General features: G+C 40.3%; 1 protein-coding gene and 1 long non-coding RNA gene across 2 annotated transcripts in view; one reads left to right on the top strand and one right to left on the bottom strand.

Annotated features, from left to right (window-relative positions):
- LOC117527330 (meiosis inhibitor protein 1) overlaps nt 1-19,413 on the top strand; it is a 176,069-nt gene that overhangs the window by 115,780 nt on the left and 40,876 nt on the right. The window contains exons 19-22 of the mRNA XM_034189645.1: nt 4,010-4,154; nt 4,720-4,905; nt 5,144-5,266; nt 6,544-6,730. Of these exons, the coding sequence (XP_034045536.1) occupies nt 4,010-4,154; nt 4,720-4,905; nt 5,144-5,266; nt 6,544-6,730 (641 nt within the window). The remainder of the gene's footprint in view (nt 1-4,009; nt 4,155-4,719; nt 4,906-5,143; nt 5,267-6,543; nt 6,731-19,413) is intronic.
- LOC117527333 overlaps nt 1-19,413 on the bottom strand; it is a 45,462-nt gene that overhangs the window by 3,614 nt on the left and 22,435 nt on the right. The gene's annotated exons all lie outside the window — the stretch shown is intronic.

Below are 19,413 nucleotides of genomic sequence, written 5' to 3'. Positions count from 1 at the left end.
GAATTTTACATAGTTGAATGTTGCACTGCAGTAAAGGTTACATTAAATAATGCAGAGTGGAACGACTGTAAGTTAAATTTGAGGTTGAGTGGTTAAGTGTGATGTCTCGTGCAGGAGTTTTCAAAGTGTGGGAGAGTGAGCTGTGCGAACGGAGCAGAGGATGATGCTCGTTTCTTGCCTGCAACAAGACAAGAATCCCAGTTAGTGATTTTAATCCACACAAAAGTGACTCATGATCGACATTTTTAAATGGCTTTGAGAGGGGTTAAAAAGCGGACTTGCCACTTCTGAAAAGCAGCAAAGCAATGAACCATCAAAGCAGTGGGTCGGAGCACTGCGTCATTGTTTCAGTCTTCAAGAACAGCCGCTGCAGAAGTGGTTGATTGCAGACCCGCTGCAGGGTCTGCAATCAACATAAAGAAATAATCATTTTCCCAATAAAACACCCTGAAAAGCAACGGCCGCTCTGAAGGACTGATAACGACCAGACTGCAGGCTTACTTGTAGTTCCTAGGGTTTGTAAGAGTAGAATGGGAGGCAGAGCCTTCAGCTTTCAGGCTCCTCTCCTGTGGAACCAGCTCCCAATTCGGATCAGGGAGACAGACACCCTCTCTACTTTTAAGATTAGGCTTAAAACTTTCCTTTTTGCTAAAGCTTATAGTTAGGGCTGGATCAGGTGACCCTGAACCATCCCTTAGTTATGCTGCTATAGACTTAGACTGCTGGGGGGTTCCCATGATGCACTGAGTGTTTCTTTCTCTTTTTGCTCTGTATGCACCACTCTGCATTTAATCATTAGTGACTGATCTCTGCTCCCCTCCACAGCATGTCTTTTTCTTGGTTCTCTCCCTCAGCCCCAACCAGTCCCAGCAGAAGACTGCCCCTCCCTGAGCCTGGTTCTGCTGGAGGTTTCTTCCTGTTAAAAGGGAGTTTTTCCTTCCCACTGTCGCCAAGTGCTTGCTCACAGGGGGTCGTTTTGACCGTTGGGGTTTTTTATGTAATTATTGTATGGCCTTGCCTTACAGTATAAAGCACCTTGGGGCAACTGTTTGTTGTGATTTGGAATCGTTAAGCAAAAAGGGTATTGATGTTGGTGGATCAAATCAATTCTTAACGATACCTGAAAAGAACCAGTTCTCAATACCCATCCCTTGCGCTCCCCCTGAAGAACTCTGGCGCACCCCACGTGGGGGGTGGGGTGGGCGCACCTCACAGTTTGAAAACCACTGGTGTAGTGTGATGATCTAGTGATTAAGTAGCGGGCTTGAGATCAGAGGATCCTCAGTTGAAAACCTCGTCTGGCCGGAAAAGCACTGAGGGCCCTTGGGCAAGTTCTTTAATCCTAAAGTTGCTCCCAGTGTGTAGTGAGTGCCTTGCATTGCATGGTAGCACCATGACATTTATGTGTGAATGGGTGAATGTGACGCATAACCGTAAAGCGCTTTGGGCTTCTGATATAGCTGGAAAAGCAGTATATAAATGCAGTCCATAAGTTGAGTAACAGCTTGATCCTTTGGCTCTGCTATATTGTTTTTGAGCAAGAAACTGATTTTCACTTGGGGGCTGCTTGGCATCCCACTGAGTGTTTCTGATGAATCACTGTGATCACATTTTGCCCCTGTAATATGGGCAAAATGTTCCTGTGCTCCATACAAGAAGCACTGATAGTTTGAAAATAGTTCTGCCTTGATGATATGGGAAAAATAAAAATAAAAAATTACCCACACTACTGATGTCAATTCAGGGATCTTTTGTGCATCTACCACACCATGGAACCACCATGAGACCTGGTTGGCAACCACCCAGATAAGCAATCATCCCATCCTCACTTCTCAAAAGTAACTGTTTATCCGCAGCCAGGTGAAACATGGCCATCTCCAGCCACTGTGTTCTTCAGCACTGAGACACTTGTATGCTCGAACACAGAGAAATATGCCACATGTCCAATATGGCATAGGTGCTTTTCCCTCTCAGTGCAAGGGATACTCCTCATCTGAGTCTCCCTAAGTATGTACTGGTACTCGTTTGGCACAGAGTCACAACAACACAGTAAGACAGAAACCACCAGCATCCTAAAAACTTGGGCCTTCCATTCTCTTGTAGAGATTTTGACTTCGCCAAACACCTCTGTCCAATGATCTCATAACTCGATGACTCATAACTGCAAGTGAATGTTTCCACAAATTCACTTTCAAGTCTAGGAAGTCATTGAAATCCTGAATTTTACTCTAGTCTCAATCAATCACAAACCCAGACACTCTGACTCCTCAGTCAATTTCTCAAAGTACTTAATCCTTTCTCGTCAACAAAGGCACTTAAGCGGCTGGTTTCCACAACCCTACCAAACACCCAGTCTGTGCAAGCATTGACCAGTGTAGGAGTTATAACACATCTGTAGTCCTGTGAGTACTTATTGAACGCAAGCAAGAATATCGGCAGTGCGTCTTTGCAGTGTATTCTGATTTTCGCTCTCTGTGACATCCTAAGAATTCGTGGGTTACCCAAGAACACAGTAGAACACAATGTGAGACCAAAGCAATTCCATGACTCATACCTCATGGCATGAGGTTATCTAATCCGACATTGGTGTTATATCTTTGCAGTCTCAAACACAATGTATACTGACAAAAGGAAACAACTTAAATATCTATGGTGGTTGCACGTGATGAGAATGTATCCAGGTAACATAATTTTCTTTTCTTTCTCAATTAAAAACACAAGAAAATTATGTTCACTGGACACACTGATCATGTGCAACTGATGTACATTTTTAAATCATGTAAATCCAACAAACTTTTTCAGTGTATAGTAACTTTAGAACATTACATGACTTAACTGTAATGTAGACTTGTATCGCAGAAAAGGTAACATTTGATCTGTATCTTAATATTACAGTAACCAAAATAGCAGATTATGCTATATCAGTGCATGTAATAAAATAAGTGACATAGCTGATTGATTGCAACATCAAATAATAGTATATTTTGAACATAACTCATTTATCAGTTGTGTTTGTTTTATGCAATGGAACATACTGCATTGAGAGCTGTTGCTCTCTTCCTCTAGTGGGTCTGCCACAGTCCATCGAATGTTTTATTTCGTACATATTTTATGACCTCTGAGACACGCAAGCGTCTATGTGAAGCTTAATCTGTCTGTCAGCGGAACCATGGCTTTGTTTTACCACCCGGGAAAGTAGATGAAAGCCTCCCTCTGCCGCTGTGTGGTCTCTCTGCTTGAGTAATGAGAGTTACGGCCAGAGATTTACATAGTGTGGGAGTGCTGAATGTATATATATGTGAATTTTGTAGTAAGATCTGTGAGGATGTGTGCTTCAGGTACAGTAGTGTTCAGAATAATAGTAGTGCTATGTGACTAAAACGATTAATCCAGGTTTTGAGTATATTTCTTATTGTTACATGGGAAACAAGGTACCAGTAGATTCAGTAGATTCTCACAAATCCAACAAGAACAAGCATTCATGATATGCACACTCTTAAGGCTATGAAATTGGGCTATTAGTAAAAAAAAAAAAAAGTAGAAAAGGGGGTGTTCATAATAATAGTAGTGTGGCATTTAGTCAGTGAGTTTGTCAGTTTTGTGGAACAAACAGGTGTGAATCAGGTGTCCCCTATTTAAGGATGAAGCCAGCACCTGTTGAACATGCTTTTCTCTTTGAAAGCCTGAGGAAAATGGGACGTTCAAGACATTGTTCAGAAGAAAAGCGTAGTTTGATTAAAAAGTTGATTGGAGAGGGTAAAACGTATACGCAGGTGCAAAAAATTATAGACTGTTCATCTACAGTGATCTCCAATGCTTTAAAATGGACAAAAAAGCCAGAGCCTGCCAGACTTGGCAGACTTGTGTCATCAACACGTCTGCTTGGGAATGTTAGAGATGTCCATAGAGCTGATGTTTCTGTGTGTTTGTATGTACTCAGATGTGAATGCTTGGCCACATTGTGTTTGTTGGTGTTGTTTCTTCATCTTATTGTTATTTGTGTCTTTAGACTGCTTCCAGACCAGACAGTGTTCTCCAGTGTGGTATGGCTTTTACGATCAGTGGAGGAGCACGGCCTCATGCCTCGATCTGTGCTCCGCTCTGCCCTCTATCTGTTGGCAGTCACACAAGACAAGAACCCAAACCTTGACTTGGTATCTCTGATCAAGTCTACATGAATGAAAACAACATCCCCTCCAACTTGTAAAAGTAGCACAAGATAAACATTGCATCTTGAAATGACAGTTAAAGAATGTTTATTGCTTGTGTGTGAGAGAACATCATGACAAACACAAACTTTAAAGTTGCTACACCATGCAAAATATGGGATTTTTGGATTCTCAGCTTCCACAGATAAATTTTGCAATCTTATGAAAAATATAAAAGAGAAAGAAGAGCATGCAGTGAAGATTTAGTTTTGTATAGCTTTTTCTGGAAACCATTAACTTGAAGGCCACTGAATACAGTGAATCAAAAGCTTGACAGTTTCTGATTTTAACATTGTCAAAGGTCCAGTTATGTTGCAGCTATATTTTATACTGAAAGGAAAAATGTGACAGCGCTCTGCGCCTCCACAGGGTTTTAACAAGTCTCGTAGTTCGTGATCCATGAAGATCCTGTATTAAATATGCCAATATTGACATCTCAAAAAAGTAATTCAAAAAACTTTTTTTTTAAATAAGTATTTTTTCTCAACCTTTTTTTAATTGCCTATTTCAGGCTTCTTTGAACAGCATCACCAAGGAACTCTCCTCCTGCAATGACTTCTGTTCCCTCTACATTCACCATCCTCCTCTGCTCCACTTCATTTACCGCTACCCGGAGCTAGCAGAGAGATTTGGAACCGTTGTCTTAGAACTTTGGCTGGCCAGACAGTCACAGCATGCTGAAGCAGAACAGACCATGGTGACTTTTACAGTGAATTATTTTATTTATTTGATTTAACATATGTGTATTAGTTTTAAATACCAAATGTCAAAATAGTGCTGTGGATTTCGTGAGTTAATTTAAATCAAGACTAACTGAGTTAACTTTGTGACTCACAGGATGCATTAGACTGCATTGTAGCTCTTTGATCTCTAGAACATGCATATGAATAACTAAAAAGAGGTTGAATGCATGCACCTGTGTTGACGGTGTGCAGGCAGAGAGGCAGGTGAAAGGGAAGAGCTTGACAGAAATGAACAAAGATCAGGAGCCAGACCCAGATACAATGGAGTTACTGATTCTAATCAAGGAGCATCCAGCTATCATAGTGACCCTCCTGGTAAGAGTGAGAGAAACAAATATGAACATGGATTGCATAACATGCCCACATTAACAATTCTTTTCTATACTGCATGCTGTGCTGCTTCAAATTGTCTTGCAAATAAACGAGAAACGTTGCCTTGCTTTGTGCATACTGCTTTGCTCAATTTCAAGGAACAGGTGGCTGATAGAAGATAATTGCAAATAACTATCTTGTCTGTTTTTCCCTGGGCACAAACCAGGGTTTGGTGTATTATCTGTTTGGTTTATGATCAAACTGCTTTTTAAATTGTTCATGTGTACATGTCGTATGACAAATTAACACACTACTGAAACTCAAGGTCATGCTTATGTTTTTGTTCAACTTTATCATGAAACCAGGAATGATATTATTGCAATATCTTGATTGTGGAATCAAGATTTATTTTTGAAATTGCTCACATTTAAGCAAAGGTGGCTACACTCATATTCAGTATCCGGCAAATTTGTGTGGCACCTACATTGTTGCATAATCACCACAGAACAAAAGTTTTTTTGTGAAGTCACTGAGGTTAAATGGCCTTCACTAAAATGATTGGCCTGTGGCTGACCTTGTCAGGCCAATTCTACCAAATTTGGTAGAAATTAGCAAAAATATATTGGAAGAGTAGGCCAGCAAAGATTGGCAGCCATGATTGTTACCCAAATTATTAACCTATGGCCAATTTGACATTATTGGGCAATTATGGAGTAAGTGGGGTAAGTAACTAGTGACTTAGTAGAAATCAGAGTGAAAAACTTTGATTTTTCACCTTTGATCCCAATTATCTTGTCTTCAGTTGAGTTTTGGCTGATATGACCTCACCTGTGCAATTCCAAAATCAACCTCCATTTGTGTGCCAAATTTGGTGCAAATCAGAGTGAAACAGTTAAATTTTGATTTTTGACCCCAATTAGCTTAACCTGAATGACTGACCATTGGTAAATTTGATCTCAAAAGGGCAATTCCAGATCTCACCAACATATGTGTGTCAAATTTGGTTGACATAGGAGAGAAAATCAAAATTTGCTTCTTGGACCTTTTCCAAAACAAACCCTTTAAGGGCAATTCCAGCCTTCACCTTCATCCATGTACCAAATTTGTTGGAAATAACACTTACCATAATAGCTGCTATTGGTCCTAGGACCTGGGTAGAGTAGGGGAACAAACATTTTTTCAGATTGTAGTGTGATGTATGGCATGTCAGGCTCCACAAAAGATATATAGTGAAATAATGTGTCTTTTTGCTTTTGGACTGTCTGTGTGTGCGACGGTAGGGGATGGTGTGCACTAAGAGGCCTCCCCTGTCAGAGCGAGCACTAGAGGTGTTGGCAGCTCTCTTACATGGTCAAAGAGGCTATGAGGCAGAGCTGTCTATCAATCTCAGGCCGGCTCTGCTCCAGGCACTACAGCGAATAAGTGTAGAGAACAGCCACGGTCTTGGACGGGGGAACACTACTCCGGGTAAGAGACATAAACTCAAAACTGTTGTCGTACAAATGCCTGTTCCAATCACAAAGAATAACTATTTTAATGCCAGACATTAAGCAATAATGGACTGCACTCAAATGCAACAGTTTAACACTTAATCCTGATGCATTATGATTTATATATTAATGATGTGGCTCGGGTATATTGATGGAAAGTACTGGAACTGCCAAGAAATTGTTTATACGTTGCCAAGTGATAAAAAAAATGTATCATAGCTGAATTTCAGAATCAGCCAGCCAACATCTTACATGTGATGACTACAGCTCTTATTAAGTCCTGCATAACTGTGCGTGCAAATTTAATGCAAGTACTGCTACTCTTGCTACTTACACAGCATGGGCTCTGGGTATGAAAAGAACATTTTCTGTACCTGCTTATTCCAGTTAAGAGTCACTGGAGGGCTGTAACCTATTCCAGTGGTCATTGGGCGAGAGGCTTTGTCTGCCCTGGACAAGTCGCCAGTTACCACATATAGGGCCACATATAGACAGACAAACACATTCACACACACCCCACACACATACGATCAATTTAGAGTCACCAGTTCACCTAACATACGTGTCTTTGGAAGTGGTAGGAAGCCAGAGCACTCGGAATGAACCCACACAAACACGGAGAGAACATTCAGACTTCACACAGAAAGGACCAGGTGAGAAAGTGACCCTTGGACCTTCTTGTTGTAAGGCAACACCATAATCTAAATATTTTTTGCTTAGAAATTGTAAATGGTTGAATTGTTGCTATTGTTAGATAATATCTGTGCTAATTCCTTATTTTATGTTAGTTATCAAGTGTTTGCTTTTGTTATCTGTTTAAAAGTGTCTGGAACCTGGTTTAAAGTTTCAACAAGAGTTAACTTTCACTTCCATTGTGCATGTGCAAGTTTCAGATAAAGGGAGGGCTCCCCCTGTCTCTAAGAGCTAGTAAAATATAGACTAAACCACACCCACTGTAACACCCACATCGTATAAAACTGTTGCATGACCCATTTTCTGGGTCCCTTCATAAGATGGATGCTGTCTGTGGGGACCCCGGTCCAGTTTCAGCGTGACCTTCAATAAATTCAAAATGAGGAATATATTGATATGGTTCTTTCAAAGGAGCAGTAAATTACATAAAGTGCCGCAAGAAATTACACTATCCATATAAGCATAGCCACTACTGAACCTAAGAATTGGAAATGAGGGGAAGCCAACTCATTTTCTGGTAATTTCTTTTATAAGGTTTTCTGTCTTTTTTTTTTTTCTTTTTTTTTCCTTTTGGATATGTAATTTTGGAAGAAATTGCTAAAACACACCCATAGGTAATAAAGGGTTAAAGTCTTGAGATACTGTCTTTAATTAAATTTAAAAACTGACATCAGTTCTGTTTTTCTAAAATCATAGCATTACCATTTGCTGAAGACAAAATTAGATTGAGAAATGTTCAGTAAAACCTTAATAATACGTAGCTTGCTGAATCATAGGGCTGTAGACTCCACTAATACAGTAATAGTTTCCATTGTTTAAAAAAGAACACTTGGAAAGATTTTCTGCAGGAAATATACCAAATCTTGAAGTCACTATTCACTAATATGAATCAACTTTAATCCCAGTAGATGTGGTTCGCCACTAAGTAATAACTCATTAAATTATGTGTAATGAAACAACATTGCGATGTTCTTTCTAGTGTTAGTGCTTTTTCCTCTTATGGCAACACGCTACTTTTGCTGAGTGATGTTCTGCCTTTAGTTCTACCTATTAAAGGTTTGTTAAGCAAATGCAAAGCTTTAATCAGTACTCACTGGTTGAAGAAGGGTAGTGTCTCTCTCACACACAGATGCATTTGATAAATGCGCCAAATACACACACATATATTTGCAGAGATAAGTTTACCCTGTGGTCTTCTACATTGAGATGTAATTAAAAAAACACTTTTGCAACTCTGCTTCTCCCCATACAACAAAGAGCAGTACATTTAATTACTTACATAGTGTGACTAATTCCAAGTTTTATAAACAAACAGCAAAAAGTTGCACTTCAGCTGTTTGTCCACTGATGCCATCTTTCAGTGTTGACTTCAAGCTTTTTTATTACAAAAAAAAGGTTGTTTGTAGTGGTGGGCACAGATAACCAAAAAATAACTTCGATAACAGGTAATCAGATAACTGAAAAGTTATCTTTGATAAAGTTAAAACAATAAACCACCCAAAAATGTATCGGAAGTTACAGATAACCGATAATCGATAAATTCCAGTATTGTCTCCGGTACACTTGCAACTACTAACAAGCTGATTTTGAGTTTAACACCATGATCACTTCTGAAAGCATCAAAGGTGACGACAGACCCAAACAATGAATCAGCACTTCTTGTTGTGTGGGCCGCCAGAAGAGGAGGTACTGCTGGCCCACCACCACCAGATGGCGCCCTGCCTGGAGTGCGGGCTTCAAGCACGAGAGGGCGTCGGAGCAACGGAGAGTGACAGCTGTCATTCATCATCAGCACCAGCTGTCACTCATTCACCACATCACCATAAAAGCCGGACTACAACTCCACCTCCCCGCCGAGAAATCAGCAACCAAGAGGTACTCTTCTCTGTGGTAATTTTCTCTGCTAACATAACTCTTCCTTGCAGCCGCTTGCCCTGTGGTGTTCTTATCGGAGCTGGAGAAGGGCGTGACCGCGACGACTTCGCATCACGCTCTGTAGCAGATAAGTGGTTACACAGGAGCTGCACGAGTGTGTGATTGGAGGTGGAGGTGCTCCCTCTCAAAAAGAACATTGACTGTGAGTGGACTACTGAGTGTGCGGATTCACACTCACCTGGATTTTCTCTGTTCTCTGCCAGCAGTACCAGGGTCGACAGCCGAAGGCAGAGGCCACCTGGGGACTCGGGACTTGGCGGCTCCGGTGTTCTTCAGGCCCGCTGGTGGTGGAAGCTGTGTGGGAATCGGCTCTTCTCTCGCCAGAGGTCTTCTATCTTCGAGCCTGCCCACACGTCACCTGGTGTCTCATTGGCAATCCATATCTCTGTCTGTATTCCGTTGTGTGTTTTCACAACATTAAATTGTTACTGGTTGGCTTATCCATTGTCCGTTCCTTAGCGCCCCCTCTTGTGGGTCCGTGTCACGACACCTTCCCAACACTTCTGTCTTTGACCTTCCTGCTCCCTGGTGGAAGCTCCAGTTTACTACATGACATCCAACACAAATGCAGCTGAGAGGAACCACAAAGCTCAACTCTCTATTCAATCACAACGCTCCAGTCAGGCGGAGGTCTTGGAAAATAAAGCAATGCTGACTTATGGTTTGTTGTATATAAAATGAATACTGATAGAATAACTCCATTAATGTCAATTTTGTCAATTGTGCAAAGTTAAGCTATAACATATATCTTTTAATGATGAATAATGCACTAATTCTGAAGTTTTGTAACAAACATAGACAGATGGCATTCTGGGTAAAATGTGCCTCCAAAACACTGATTGGTTGACTCATTCATTCTATGTAAACCAACTCGTTAATGTGAGGTGTGTTGTGTGTTGGTGTTTACAGATAAATGTGCTTTTGTAAAATATGCCATTTTTTTTATTTGTAAAAAAAGGCATTTTCAAAAAAAAAACAAAAGCAAGTTGTAATTAGATAACCGTCTGATATAACCGGTGTCAAAATAAATAGAACACTGCCATGATCTACTGATGCCAGTGCGAATTTTGGCCCTTTTATCGCTGATTTGTCATTCGTGCGATAATTTTTTGGATCGCACAGAGTTTCAGGTTAATCGTGCGTCCTGCATTGTTTAGTATACATGGAGTAACGAGCTGTGTTTAACATCTCATGACCACCTCCTGATCGGCGATCGTATGGTCAGATGAAAATCAAGCCTGTTTGATATTCTGGTCGGCCGTCGTGAGGGTATCCCGCTGCTGAAGTGCTACAAGCCTCCAACCTCTCGCACTGTGCCTGTGCAAACACCGCAAACCTGGCTTGTAATGTTTTTTGTTTGTTTGTTTGTTTTAAAACTTTGTCTCCCATCGAGAGTTTTTGTAAATTAAGTTTGAAAAAAAGGTTCTGTTTACGTTTTGCTTTTGGAAACACAAGTCCGACGTGTGGTTTTTGAACGTACAATTTGTCTGAGAACATAAATCGGGCGCTCTGAACTTTTACACCGTGCGGTTCTGTGGTACAGTACAGTTTGAGCTAGAACCGAGTACAGTGATTAAAAATATCAGCCCAGCTTCAGGGCAAATACTGCCATGAACACTACTGGCCAGTAGATGGCAGTAGAGACCTTGAAAACTTGCCAAAACAAAATTCCAGATAATCTGTGTCTGCTACTCTGCTACGTTTAACATGCGTGGAATTTAACCCTCTGGGGTCCGAGGGCATTGTTTGGACAGTTCACTCGCCTGGCATAAATGTTTTAACAGCTCTTCCTGCATCCCACAATCAAGTTTTATGTCTCTTTCTTTTCAGGCCAACCTGTGCTTTCAGAATATATATGTTGTATATATAAGTGTAATAAAGGTTTACAATCAAAAATAGGCAAGGAAAAAATAAAGCGAAAAATAATTTTCCACACACATTTATTCAAAACACACAGCAAACTATAATAAACAACTGTTTTGACACTTTATAAAGGTAATTTGAGGTCTTGTGTGAAAGACTGCACAACAAAAAGGTTCAAACAATAAACATAAATGCACATTTTGAACAATATATACAAAATGGTGTATGCGTTTTGTTGTCCATTAATATGGTAAACAGTGCTTTACGAAGAGAAAGCAACAGAGTTATCCAGTAACATTCACATGCAAACTAGTGGAGCAATCCTGATAGTTGCACACTCTGTTTGAGCACGTGAGATTGTCATCAGAGGCTCTCCGTGTGTTCCTGCTTCCACTGATCGCTGTGCGTAATGGCGCAGGGCACACTGAGTATGCACTAATAGTATATACTCATTGGAGCACCCAGGGGGCTATTCAGACGGGCCAGCTAGTAACATATCACTCCTGAAAACGATCTTTGGCTTTTCATGTGAGGTAAATCTGCCCTATAATTGGATTTTGGAAAACCATGTGACGGTGAACCAATTCTGATTGGACACTCACATTGCGCACGTCATCACACAGCTTCTATGAGGAGTACAAAGATGGCCGATGGCTGGCTCGAAAGTCCGCAGAGTTAACTTTTCAGCAAAAAAAGTAAGTTTCTATCCATATCATTCAAAAGTTATTTATAATTTAGTAAAGCTTGGTCTTAGCCATCGTATACAACGCCATCGGCCCCAGAGGGTTAATAAACGCAAACACAGTAACGTCTATAAACCCAGCGAATATATTCACAAGAGTTTTAGACACTAGAGTTTAATGCTGTTGTCCGTAGAGCCTGATCAGAGTGTCTCAAATGCATTTCTCATGTCGTGAACGTACTGAGATTACCCTATCATACCCATAATGCACCTGGACACAGCATCTCCACACTAAAACCTTAAAAATTAGCGCATTGCTTTAAAACTAAAACATATATCTGATATTTTCATTTCATAAAACTTCAGACGTGACGTTAATTTAAAAAACTTGTCCGAAATTAGTTTGGTTAAAATTTGAACCATAAGTTAAAAATGTATGCCTCTGAAAGACTTGGGTGATACTGCCCACGTATCAGTATGGGGTTAAAAAAATTAGGTTTTTTTGTGTGTGTGTAATCACGTCTCCTTTGCCTGCAGAAGATAGAGCGGTTTCTTCTAGAAGCAGCTCTCCTCTGTTTGCAGAGGATAGAACTACACATCTACTACAAAACATTTAACAGGTAGGTGCTCAACTGATTTTAAATTTTATAAATGATTGTAGCTGTTCAGCTTTGTTTACCATGTTAACGGTCTAAAAATGATTGGACAAAAATTTATCGGAAGATAATTAGTCCAATAATGGTTTTCAAAGTTATCTGAAAAGATAATCCGATAATGAAAACATTATCTTCGATAATTATCGGTTATTGGATTATCGGAACTGTGCCCACCACTGGTTATTTATTGTCTTTTCAGTGTTTCCACTTCAGAAACATTTGTAGAGCTCTTGATTTTTTTCTTATTCAAAACCTCCACTTTGGTACATACAGTGCAGTGTCTTCCTATTTTTCCTTCAATTAAAATTATTTAAATCTTGACTAATATGTAAATAAGTTTAAACCTTGCTACGAACGAGCAGCTGAAGTAGCTCTTAGATATTTATACCTTCTTAAAGCTAAGGACAGAATGAGCATTGCAGAATTATGAAGGGCCGTGGTATTATGGAAATTGGATACTCTAAAAGAGTAAATTTAAAATGAACTAGCGTGTTGCCCGTGGGGATCCAAAAAAATACATAAGCATTAAAAAACAGCAATTGTCAGCTCTCCCCAGTTTCATTGTGACCAAAGCCATACATACATACACATGCACACAGAGGCCACTTGACTATTATAATATAGAAGCAAGACTGAAAGTTGATATATTAATGCTAGCAATACCTACATATAGGGATTAGGTCTTTTTTGTTTACCCCCAGTCCCTATCTCCAACATTTAATATTGAGTATCTGCCGATACAAAGTCTCGATCTGATACTGCTTTCTTCCTCTATATTACACTTAGACAAAGCAGAATGCAAGCATGTTAAAGTCAAGCCATTGTATATGCTTGTCACTGTTACAGCTCCACCATGCATTAACAAAAAACACCTTCAATCCGAGATAGATTTTAATGCTTGTATTCATTTATTTCTAAAAATTAAGTTAACTAAATTTTTTTTATGTCTTATCAGTTCCAGTGTATGTGTTCCAGTGAATGGGAGTTATGACTGTGACCTGAAAGTGCTGATGACTTCTTGTAGTGACAGTGTTTTGACCGTGACCTACTTTTAACTATAAGACACAAGGGTCACAAAGTCCACCTGTGCAAACTCGTCCAAGATTTTGATCCAGACAGCATATGTGTCTGATATGTAAGCAATACCTGTAAGCATTGTGCAGTTTTCACAGTGTCAAGGGAAGTAATGGATGGATACATGTACAGACGCAACTCATTTTAATGTTCCCACTCCAGAGGGCGGAGGACCAAAATAAAAATAAAAAACTCACCTTGATGCTTCACTGCTGTGTGCTCAGGTTGACACTAATTTGTGAACTCTTGAGAAATCCTTTCATTTGCATCTGCTTTCACCATACCACATGTGCCTGGTGCACTGTGGTTTAATGACGAATGGTGCTACTCAGATTGTATGATATGTTCAGACTACATCATAACAATGCTTACTGCACACCTTAATTTCAACCTCATGTACCCAGCGCTCAACTTCACACTAGTAATTTCCACTGTTTAAATAGCATTATGCACTCATGCCCAAATGAATTTGCACCCTCACCATCATTTATTGTGTCCTCTGTAAAGATTTGGCTTAATATCTGTAATATCAAGAGCCTTTATTGTCATTGTACATACATACATACAGTGAGGCAAATAAGTATTTGAGTCACTGTCAATTTTGTAAGTTTTCCCACCTACAATGAATTGAGAGGTCTGTCATTTTTATCGTAGTTACACTTCAACTGTGAGAGACAGAATCTAAAAAAATAAAATAAAAATCAGAAATTCACATTGTATGATTTTTTAAAATAATTTGCATTTTATTGCTTGAAATAAGCATTTGATCACCTACCAACCAGCAAGAATTCTGGCTCTCACAGACCTGTTAGTTTTTCTTTAAGAAGCCCTTCTATTCTTCACTCTTTACCTGTATTTGAACTCATTACCTGTATAAAAGCCACCTGTCCACACACTCAATCAATCACACTCCAACCTATCCACCATGGCCAAGACCAAAGTGCTGTCTAAAGACACCAGGGACAAAATTGTAGACCTGCACAAGGCTGAAGTGGACTACAGGACAACAGGCAAGCAGCTTTGTGAGAAGACAACAACTGTTGGATTACACCAGAAAATGGAAGAAACACAAGATGACTGTCGATCTTCCTCAGTCTGCAGCTCTAAGCAAGATCTCGCCTCGTGGAGTAAGAATGATTCTGAGAAAGTCCAGAACTACACAGGAGGACCTGGTCAATGACCTGAAGAGCGCTGGGACCACAGTGGCAAAAATGGGTCATGGCTGGGTCTTCTAGCATCACAATGACCTGAAACACAACCAGAGCAGCTAAGGAGGGGCTCCATAAGAAGCATTTCAAGCTCCTGGAGTGGTCGAGCCAGTCTCCAGACCTGAACTCAATAGAAAATCTTTGGAGGGAGCTGAAAGTTGAAACCTGAAAGATCTGGTGAAGATCTGTATGGAGGAGTGGACCAAAATCCTAACCCTAACCCAAACTTGGTCAAGAACTACAGGAAACGTTTGACGTCTGTAACTGCAAACAAAGGTTTCTGTACCAAATATTAGGGTCTGTTTTTCTAATGGATCAAATACTTAATTCATGCAATAAAATGCAAATTAATTATTTAAAATTCATACGATGTGATTTTCTGATTTTTTTAGATTCTCACAGTTGAAGTGTCCCTATGATAAAAATTACAGGCCTCTCCATTCTTTGTAGGGGGATCAAATACACTCAACAAAAATATAAACGCAACACTTTTGGTTTTGCTCCCATTTTATATGAGATGAACTCAAAGATCTAAAACTTTTTCCACATACACAATATCACCATTTCCCTCAAATATTGTTCACAAACCAGTCTAAATCTGTGATAGTGAGCACTTCTCCTTTGCTGAGAAAATCCATCCCACCTCACAGGTGTGCCATATCAAGATGCTGATTAGACACCATGATTAGTGCACAGGTGTGCCTTAGACTGTCCACAATAAAAGGCCACTCTGAAAGGTGCAGTTTTGTTTTATTGGGGGGGGATACCAGTCAGTATCTGGTGTGACCACCATTTGCCTCATGCAGTGCAACACATCTCCTTCGCATAGAGTTGATCAGGTTGTCAATTGTGGCCTGTGGAATGTTGGTCCACTCCTCTTCAATGGCTGTGCGAAGTTGATGGATATTGGCAGGAACTGGTACACGCTGTTGTATACGCCGGTCCAGAGCATCCCAAACAAGTGTTTTTGTTGAGTGTACTCATTTGTTTCACTGAACAATTAAATTTGTCCTCTACATTTAACCCATCCTAATTACAGTTGGACACAATCCAACCACTAGGATCAGTGAGTGGGCAGCACAGTCCCTAATTAAATCAGACCACAATATGTCATTTATATTTGAGTTAACAGTGACCATGTCAAGAAAACTCCAATGAAATGTATAAAACAATTTTACAAAGAAATGCAACAACAGTTTAGACTGCTGGATTAATAGGATAAAAAATTTTTTATTGAAGCGGCTCAGAAGCTGTCCATGCAGACAATTAAATTGTTCTCTAATGATAATGTAAACCAAAGTACAAAACTGCTTTCAGGATTACACACACAATGCACAATACCATAAATGCTCTGTGTCTAATACACCAAAATTTTTGTTTACAATTTTCCAGAAATATGAAGTTAAGCTATATAGCACAAGCCTATGCCTATTTTGTCCACCGTTTTTCCTTGTCCACTTTTAGTTATCGCAGTTTTTTTACGTGTTCAGAGCACTATGTGCATGTGCGCTCTTATTTTTCTGCTCCTGTTATCTTCCATATTAATAAGCTGTAGGTATTAAATAATGTGCTGATTCATTAATGAGCCTTCACGTTAATTATGTAGAGGAGATTGATGATAAACATCCACTTTCCTTCGCGTCTGCTTTTGTCAGAGTGTAATGCCGCGTTCACACCAGACGCCATGTGAGCGACGACGGTGACAGCTTGCCATGTAATCCCTATGGAAGGACGCGTTGTGGTGCCACAAAACTTCAAGCCACGCAATATGACGCGATGGACGTGAAAGGTGTGAGGAGGCCTATACTATGACCAAACTTTGCTAGTCCCAGCTGCCAACATAGTTGTTAGTAGTAATGAATATGTCACTCTTCTGGTGAAGTAACTTGACTTGGCTTTGGTATCTCCCATCTCAGTCATTTGGGGGATGTAGGGGACCTTCACACATAACACGAAAGATGCAGATACCAGAAGAAAATCCGCAAACCAAACACGAAATAGGGAACCACGAACCACCCACCTGCTGTTGTGAGGGACGCACGATCGCACAGGAGTGCACGACACATCAGCGACTGTTTCATGCATGCTTGTGCGTGTACATGAACACAGTGCGAGCAGCTGGAACATGTTGCACCACATTGCACTGCTGATGTGGAGAAAAATAAAATAAAAACCATCTGTATAAGTAGTGAAAATCACTTGGTTGATATCAGTAATAAATAAAAGGGGGACACAATACAGAACCCTGGGGTTAAATAACCCTGGTTAAAAATAATAAATGCCACTTGCAGGATTCGAACCTGCAATTTACAAAAACTCAGATTACCACAGATTACCTCAGATTACTGCTACAATCTCTGTTTTATAACAGTAGCATAAAATGCCTAAAGTCAACAAGGAGATAAACATTTTTTTTTTTTTTTAAGAGAAAAAAGCGCTGTAATAACTGACAAAACGGCCCTGGTTACAGTGTATTTTTGGTGATTCATGACTGAAAGTGGCGTATTTGTGGCATTGTTGGCTTGTTATATTGTCATAGTCCTGCGGTGCGCGTGTTCTGCCAGACACCCGTGACATTCAGATCGCCTGTTGCATGATCTGACGGTCCATTTCACATGCAGCAGTCTGCCAAGGTGCGCTGTGTGCGGTTGCTGCAGCCCAGCTGTGTGCGCCCAGACGTGGCTATCCGGCCCCCATATGGTCATGTCTGTAAATACATATCAGCATGTCATGCAAGCACGCCACATGTGGGGGGGGGGGATACACGCACACGTGTGCGATACACATGCACGCCACATGTGTGGCGTAGGGGCACTTAGACAAATTTCACATCCAGCTCGAAAGTGATCATCTGCTCACTATTTTTGTGCTGACAGCGCGAATGGCCACGCATTTTCTAAGTGTCAAGCGAGCGGTGTTGGATGTTCATGTGTGTCACTTGGAATTTAGCTGACACCTGCCCCATGAGGGATTGAATGGGCTCTCACAGGGCACTCTGTTTTTCAGCCACTGGTGTGCGCGAATAGTTGTAGCAACAGGTCTACCAGGCGTTGGAGGCAGCTCCGATTTTTCACGAATATCATGCAATTCCTCCTTCATATACTAGACGGTTTCAATTGTGTTATGTGTGAAGGGGCCCCTGGTGTATAATGCATTTTTGGTAGTGGTGCCCACCAGAGGGTATTCATTCTGTCTGTATTCTTGACCAGGTTAATGAGCACAGCTGATGGTTACAACTCCTGTGTGCCAACTGGGGATTTTGAAATTGTTTATGAGGTTCGCATCTGCTTGGTTTCTGTGCCTTACTGGCCCTGCAGGGATTACAGACTTATCCTGCACATGCTCCACTCTAGCCATCTGTAATTTGCATTAATATATACTTTATATTAGCCTCAAATGCAGAAAGATCCCAAGGGAAGTTATTTTAATGTTATGCTCCGCATCGGTGAAAGACGTATGTAGATGACTATTCTGCCTGATCTCTTTTCACAGTCTTTCCTGTTGAGCACTCTTACTTTCTGTCTGCTTTCTCGTTGCATTTTGAGCTCCTTTCAGACATGCAAGATGTAATATTACAGTCAACTGGCTGTATTTTACCTTTCACAAGGTGCAGCTCCTTCACAGCAAAGCACACAGCTCAGTTCAAACTTAACAGGCCATTTGCAGAAAGAACATTTACTGTTTGCCATTTCGTAGCCAATACTTGCCAAAGCACAAACGTGCATAACAGATATTTTATTTGGCCTATCTCATCCTCCACAGATGTGGGGAAGTCAGACAATTCTCTTTTCCTTTTTGAATATCTTGGAACAATGCTAGCTGGCATTTATTAAACAGATCACGCCAATATCCTCACTGGATGTCAGAGTTCATTGATGCAGATTTGAACAATGTAGGATATTTGATGGAAAACTTAGCAAGCCCTGCCAAGTCAAATTACTGGTGTGAGTTTTACTGAAAAGTTACTTTAGATTTTTCCAGTGACTGACTGACAGACAGGCAGATAGATGATTGAGCAATATATGGATGAATGGGTTTCGCCAGAGAGTTTCCACGCAGAAATTTTCTTAATCAGCAAAATAAAATATTATTTTCTTATTGTTTCACAGCTTTTGTGTTCTAAAGCTAATAACACAGTCACAAGTCCTCACAACCCTGCAGAAAGGATTCTGTATGAACAGAACCTAAGTAGACGACTTCTTTCACGTTTGTTCTCAACACAGGTGTGGTTTTGAGATTACTTGTATATTGAAATGACCTTGATTGTCCATTTCTTTAATTTCAAAGTCTAAAGCTGGTTGCCACCAAGGCCACTGCTGCTTGTTTTAAACATGGCAGTGTGAATGAACTGGTTTTAGTTGACACCATAAAGAGCATGTCTGAAAAGCTGTGACAGCCGTGACCTTTCTTTAACCCTTAACCTTTTCTAGCTTTACATGCAGAAAAGTAAATAAAGGAAGATTTCTGAGTCATATCTAGTTCTGGCTCAGCTGTTCTTTGATTGGACATACATGGTTTACCTTAAAATACTTGTTTTGGTGAAACTAAC

This window comes from Thalassophryne amazonica, chromosome 16 (assembly GCF_902500255.1).
Source record: "Thalassophryne amazonica chromosome 16, fThaAma1.1, whole genome shotgun sequence".
Classification (NCBI taxonomy): Eukaryota; Metazoa; Chordata; class Actinopteri; order Batrachoidiformes; family Batrachoididae; genus Thalassophryne; species Thalassophryne amazonica.
Note: the sequence above shows the minus strand (reverse complement) of the source record. Positions and strands in the feature narration are given on the sequence as shown.